The sequence below is a fragment of the Fulmarus glacialis genome, unplaced genomic scaffold (assembly GCF_000690835.1).
Source record: "Fulmarus glacialis isolate BGI_N327 unplaced genomic scaffold, ASM69083v1 scaffold28667, whole genome shotgun sequence".
In the NCBI taxonomy this organism is placed as follows: domain Eukaryota; kingdom Metazoa; phylum Chordata; class Aves; order Procellariiformes; family Procellariidae; genus Fulmarus; species Fulmarus glacialis.
This window is the reverse complement of record NW_009224424.1, coordinates 63198-70612: the sequence shown is the minus strand read 5'-3', so window position 1 is coordinate 70612 and position 7415 is coordinate 63198. Positions and strand designations below refer to the sequence as shown.

Below are 7415 nucleotides of genomic sequence, written 5' to 3'. Positions count from 1 at the left end.
ATATATATATATATATATGCATGTATACATATATATGCACACTTGTATTTTACCAAATATAAGGTGATTCTGTATGCAAGATGTGTACTTTTCTTCCCTCCCTCCCCACCCCCCCCACCCCGTTTTAGTGGGAGAGGGCAACATACTTTTGTATTTTGCTTCTGTGCTTTCTTCTTTCTGTCCATTGTCACTTCGCCTGATCATAGAATCGTAGAATCATTAAGGTTGGAAAAGACCTTAAGATCATCGAGTCCAACCGTCAACCCAACACCACCATGCCCACTAAACCATGTCCCTAAGCGCCTCATCTACACGTCTTTTAAATACTTCCAGGGATTGTGACTCAACCACTTCCCTGGGCAGCCTGTTCCAAGGCTTGACCACTCTTTCGGTGAAGAAATTTTTCCTAACATCCAATCTAAACCTCCCTTGGCGCAACTGGAGGCCATTTCCTCTTGTCCTATTGCTAGTTACTTGGGAGAAGAGACCAGCACCCACCTCGCTACAACCTCCTTTCAGGTAGTTGTAGAGCGTGATGAGGTCTCCCCTAAACGTCCTCTTCTCCAAGCTAAACAGTCCCAGTTCCCTCAGCCGCTCCTCATAAGACTTGTTCTCCAGGCCCTTCACACTCTATGCCTTGTCACTCATAATTTCCCAAAGCCCTTGCCCACTGCCACAGCCCACCCTATGCCCTCTTTTGTGTAGCATGGGTCCTGACTTGCTTTAGGCAGTGAGCACTTACAGGAATTACTGCCGCACATGGAAGCAAGCTCTTACCCATTCAATAGTTCATTGGGAATGGAAAGTTCTGATCATATGCCAGTGCAAAGGCAGTTTGCCTGAAATCTTTGGCCTTAAATGCAGCACAGCACTAGAGCTAAAATCAGGTCTGTTTTCTGGCCCACAGAAATCCTTCACCTTATACTCAGGTATATAGAATGTACCACATGTTTTGTGTGGTTGTTTTTTTTTTTTTTTGTTAGGTTTATGCAGTCCATGAACAAAGAATTGTTTGAATTTTGAAAGAGAAATAATTTTAGTTTTCTGTAAAAGAGGGTACGTTTTGAAGTTAATGAGGCAAAATGATAAAATGAGGATGCAGCCGAATCTGATCGATCACGGGAAAAGTTACAGTTCTGTGACACAGTGATGAAATGCTCAGAAATGTAATCTGAAGTATTTTGCATGTATTGATGTATTTGAAACATTGCAATAATTCCTTTGCTGTGTAGCAGTATTCCATATATGGCAATAGTCTAATGTAGGGAAGGACTTTTTATATTGTTCTCATTTAAGATACTGTGGTGATTAAGTCTCTGGTTTTAGGGTTGTTTTCTTTTTCTTTTTTTTTTTTTTTTTTACCACCTTCCAGTTTCCTTACAAGCATACACTTAACCACTTTTTCTCCATTCCCACCCTCTTATTTCTGTTTCCTTTTGAAGCTGCTCTTGGAGATAGCATAGTCTTTGAGGGCAACACCTTAGTTTCTCTACCACGACTACTCTGTGGCAGGTGCTTTTGGGGTATGGGTAAGCAGCCCCTTTTTTTTCCCCACCTACCCTTCTCCATATAATCCTCTAGTAGTAATAATGCAGCTATGAAATTAGTAGTTTCTCCATGTGTCTTTACTCCTATGTCTCTTAAAGCTTAACATTAATCTTGTGATCCCCAGATTGTGGGCTACCAAAAGATAGGATCTATAAGAATTCAGAAACATGTTAAATCTGGAATGAAAGCACTAGAGAAATCCAGAGTAACTGCAGTGTAAGAAGAGAGCAGCCAGGCCCAAAAGATAGATTGGTTATTGGGTTCCTTGCTACCCACAAAGTATCTCTACAGAGCAGAGAAGATGCCCTAGAGCATGTTGTGAGGAAGATACTTACAGATACTCACTGGGAGCAGGTTTCAAAACTGAGCAGGAGGTTGTGCTTATTTTATTTTGGCAGAGCTGGTTTGCACAGCTTCTAATTTTAAAATCATTAGATGCATGGGCTGGCTGGCTGATCCTTCATAAACAAGAATGAAATGGCAATTTTTTTATAAATAGAGAATGTGATTGCAAACTGTACAAAAATAGTATTTTTAAAATCTGTATGCTGTACATGGCTTCTAGAAGTGTAGGATGATAACCTTAATCTTTATTTCTTCTTGGTGTGATAGACCATACTTTCGAAGTTCTAAACTTTACCAGAAAAACAAAATGATTCATCTGCCTTGGGATTGGAACGCTGCTATTTCCATTTGCCTTTCCACATTCAGACTGTGTATTGTGAAATGATTTAGAATTCTTGTTTTTGTCCTATAAGAATAGAATTAACTCTGAAAATACATTAAAATTTTCTTGGTATTGTTACAGAGACCAATGGGTCAGATAACTCCATCCCAATGGCATATCTTACATTAGATCATCAGTTACAGGTAATAAGTATATGCTTTATTAGATTCTTTGTCTTGCATTTCATTCTAATGTGTGAATTTGGGGCTGCAAAATATAGTGCTGCTTATTTACCTGTGTTTATATTCTGTCTAACTTTTGACCAAGGCTAAAAAAATATATTATGTAATCTGAGATTGGTTGACTCAGATTTGATCAAGCTATTAAAAACAAGCCCTGGGAAACATGATCCCTAAAACCAAACATAAGCTGAGTTTGACTGTCTAAATAAGACATTATTTGCTTGAGTGTTACTGAATTAAATTGTTGTGTTCACTTTATTTGTTGTGGGGTGGATTAGACACTACTTTGATTTTTGTGACAGAGAGTATCAGATTAGTAACTGCAGATTTGAGGTTTGAGTCAACTTTGACATCAGTGCAGTAACATTTTCCAGGGCATGGTTTAACACTTATTTTTAAAAGCTCACTGGTTTTTAAAAGACGTTATAAATACACTGCAGAGACATTCTAACACACTATATTCTAAGATATCAGTTCATTAGCTTTTAACATGTCTGATTTATTTTCAGCCTCTAGCACCATGCCCAAACTCCAAAGAATCTATGGCTGTGTTTGAACAGCACTGCAAAATGGCACAAGAATATATGAAAGTTCAGACAGAAATTGCATTGCTGTTGCAGAGGAAGTAAGTGAAATGTGTTTAATGTTTTCTGTTCTTCTGTATGTTTCTTTTACACGAAGTCTGTTATCTGTATGAAGTAACATTTCATAGGGCGTAATTATTTTCCAGGCCTTAATCTCAGAAATACTGAGCTGCTCAGTACAGGTGAGATATTTAGAGCAGGTAATTGAAAGTTTTAATCAATATCAAGACTCTTCTTCTGGACAAGTCCTACTTTACTTTAAAGTGTGTGACACATCTGTGTATGTAACATACTAGTAATGTTTGTCTGTATCATCTCAAATGAAAGACCTGGACTGTTGAGGAACCTTGGAATTTTATTTTCAACGCTGTCCAGTAAAAGATTTTCAATTGTAATTTGTAGATAATCACTTGGATAATGGATTACAGAATTTTGAGTATTATGTCTATGTTACTCATTTTGCAGTTAGTTTTTATCTTATATCTGACTTTTGTCAATCACTGCATTTACAACAGTATTATTAACACACATCTTGTGTTTTTCTACCAGGAGTTTAGGACTTAATACTTAAATGCTATGTACCTTCTTACCCGTGTGCACTAGAAATAAACTCTTTCCTCTCACATTGTGTACACATAATAAGTGAAGCAACTGCATGTATTGTTGGATTAGGGCCAAAGTTATTGCTGATTCAGAACTGCAGTTTGCAATACATTCTGTTGTGTTCTGCTTCTCATCATTTCTGTTTCCTGACGCTGGGGAGCAGTTCTGAGAAATCATATATACTCCCATGCTAGACCAAGTAACCAGCTTGTTACCCACCAATGTCGGAACCACTGCAGGCAAGCGGTTGTTAATGAGGAGCTTTCCTTGGTGTTTGTGGAATAGCTGTTGAGAAAAATGTGTATATAAACCTCTTGTACATTAGAAATAGCATGCTTCTGTAAATTGACCTTCTATCATCTATTCACTTTTGGCTTAGCATCCTGAGAAAAATTTTTTTTCAAGTGCAACTAGAATTTTTAGACTTCATGAGGAGATAGCATGAAGTTCTTCATTTTGGGTTTATTTCTGTTGTCCCCAAGGGTCAATAAATTATATAAAAATGTGTTTCTGCTTCAAAACTGTTAATTCTGTACCTTTAGATTCCTACTTTATCTTTTTTTCTAGGAAGCCTGCACACACATTTTTCCCAAACTGTTTTTTCTTAGTCAGAACATAATTGCCCATAGATATTGTGACGGATGAATTTAATGCTGGTTAAGGTAGTTACTAGTTCAACCTTTATAGAACAATTAAGTTTTCTTTAACTGTAATTGCAAACCATATGGCAACAATTAATTAACATGAACTTTCTCGTCTACTATTTTGTTGCTAAAATATTGCTGGCAGCTTGCCTTCTTGTCACCTCATAAACAAATAGTAAAACAAACTGCTGCATCAGTTTTGCAGGATAATTTATAACAAGTTTATCAGTGTGTTTGTTCCTTTAAAACTGTTGCTAAAAACATATTGAACACTTGCAGCATAAATTAAGTGAAATGACAGTTACAAAAACAATTTGCTTCATTCTGCTTTTCCACTGCTTTAAGAAGTTCAAGTCCAAATAGAAAACAGCACTTCACTAAAAAGTAACCAAAATTATTGCAATTTTGTCTTTTAAGTTGCCTTTTGAGTTCTTTAATGTACATATAGTTAAGCAAAATTAGAGTTGAATATATTTATGAAATTCTGTGTGGATCTTTCAATGTTTTACTGTGACCTGTAGAACTACGTCTGAAAGACATTATATATAAAGGACAGTTTTACAGATTGAGGCTATAGCTTGCAGCTATTTTAAAGTTTAAATGTGGATTTGATTTGGAAGAGAATTTTTCCCCAGACTACAGTAAATAATAAGATTTTTTTTTTTTTTGGTCAACTTTTTCTTTTCCCCCCACAAAATATCACCAGCCACGAGATCAGACTGCTAATCAAATACTAATTTTAAACGTATGAAGTCATCTAGACACAAATAGAAGTAGATTCTAAATGACAATTACTTTTTTTGATTTTAGACAAGAACTAATAGCAGAACTGGACCAGGATGAAAAAGACCAGCAAAACACATCCCGTCTGGTACAAGAACATAAAAAGCTGTTAGATGAAAACAAAAGTCTCTCAACTTACTATCAGCAATGCAAAAAACAATTAGAGGTCATCAGAAATCAGCAACAGAAACGGCCAGGCACATCATGATTTCCTGGGACCTTTCAAATGAAAAATATGCACAGAAAAGACTGATATTTTTTTTATTGTTATTATCCCTTATTATGACAACTCATGAGTGTTAGCTTCGTGGTGTGATCTGTATTTGTCTGCTACACTTAACATCATTTAATTTTCTTTTTCCTATGGTGGACATCCAGTTCAACAGGTTAATCGAATAAGGTGAGAAAACAGTGACTTGAATTAACCAACAGCCCTCAATTTAAAGTAAGAACAGTGGCTGTATGCATGCTCCTTGTGTGAAGGCTAGCCTAACAAGTGTTAAAGTGGCTGCTAAATTGTAAGATCTTGTTTTTAGTTTTTGGTGTTACCTCGATAAGAGCAAAACAAAAACTTTCCTGTTTAAGAATGGTTTTGTTCCAGTGTCTCATCTCAAACTATTAATATGATGGTTATTTTCAGGACTTAAACATGCACCAAGCTGGAGAGGTGATGTTGGCTGACCAGAGTAATTCATGATGCATTAGTGATGTCTTTTACCTGTAGACTTAGTGTATTTTTTCCACATGCAAAATGGTAGGCAAACTGATGCCAGCATCCTTGGTTCAGTGCTTGATAGCCCTGCATTTTGACTAATATATTTCTTGTAATCTTGCATTCATAAAATATTTGAAGTAAAAGGCTGTATTTTCTTTACTTTCTTGGGGGGAATGACACGCAGTTTCATTTAGTTACTGGGCAAAAGTTATGAAGGTGATTCACTGGGCAAAGTTGGACCCTTGCATAAAAGAGAGAAAGAATCAAAAATGTGTGAAAGTGTGTTTTAAACCTTTAAAGCTTTTGTCCCTGTAGCATCTTTGGAAGGAAATTCAAAAAGCAAACTAATACAAAACTTTAAATACTTTCTGCCTTTATACCACTTATTGAATTTTTTTTTCCTTACAACTTACTTGCTGAAAAGCATTTATCATAAATGTAAATAAGTTTGGTTTAGATAGGGAGAGGAGGGTTTGGGGAAACGAATTTATTTTAAATAGCAAATTATGAAATGGGAGTTGAGTATGCAAATAGCGGAAGCTATTAAGAAAATGAGGGAAATGGCTTAGATCTCCTTCAGGAATCTCAGTTATTCCACTCATTTGAACAGGGTTCAAAGGAAGTCCATCACAGAATGCCTGCTGCCTTTGTGACTGAAGAATTGCATTTAATGAACTCAAGCAGAATATGTAATGATCAGTGTCATTATTTACCATTATTACATGGGGGGAAATAACTACTTGTTTACACTGCAGATTGATTATTTAGATTATGAATTAACTTTTAACCATACAAAAATGAGGCACTTCTAAATATAATGAGAAATTATGCCTTACATAAGCTCTTGGTGTACTTAGTTGTGGGCAGGGTTTTAATAACACTCTTTTGCAAAAGGCAAATAGAAAATTGAAGTTTAACAGCTGCTGAGCCCTCAGAATATAAGAGAAGTAATCTGAAGTTTGGCTTACACTTATTTCAAACGAATAATTATTTGTAAAGCCCATGAGCGGAACTTGGAAAAACATTAAGGGTAAAAACCTCACAGTATTTTCTCTTCCTCTTCCTGCCTACCTGATAAAAAACATTAATATTCATCTCTGAACAACAAAGGTGACAAACAGCCTACTGAACAGTGTCATCCTGTCTTGAAAATAAATCTATTGTTGGCAAACCTTTGGGAGTTAGAAACCCTTCCCTCATTTTATTTAAATAAAGGAAGGGTTATCATTCCCAAAACCTTCGCAGATAATTTGATTAGTTAGCTGAAACTGATATCGGGATCAACTTAAGGGCACACATATTTATAGCAAAATGTAATTGGCAGAGAAAATAACTGTAGTATTAGGAATAGCACAAGTTATCCAAAGCATTGCTGTTCACATACATCTGTCCATCTACCAAAATGAACACACTCGGTGATCAGCAGCTTACTTAACATATGCTGAAGCATGAAGTAGAGCAGCATAAATACTAATGCTCAACTTCAGATGCATGGTTGATAATTACATACACAAAATCATTTCCCAGGACAGTTTTTACGGTTTGCCTTGTCATAAAACAGATACACTTAAGGTAAATCAGCATTGTATATGAAAAGTCACTTTATGGCGAAGTTTGAGTAATGAAAGT

General features: G+C 36.0%; 1 protein-coding gene across 1 annotated transcript in view; it reads left to right on the top strand.

Annotated features, from left to right (window-relative positions):
* LOC104079942 (mitogen-activated protein kinase kinase kinase 7-like) overlaps positions 1–6155 on the top strand; it is a 13178-nt gene extending 7023 nt beyond the window's left edge. The window contains exons 4-6 of the mRNA XM_009582148.1: positions 2357–2418; positions 2967–3082; positions 5099–6155. Of these exons, the coding sequence (XP_009580443.1) occupies positions 2357–2418; positions 2967–3082; positions 5099–5279 (359 nt within the window). The 3' untranslated portion in view covers positions 5280–6155. The remainder of the gene's footprint in view (positions 1–2356; positions 2419–2966; positions 3083–5098) is intronic.
* Positions 6156–7415: the final 1260 nt, after the last annotated feature.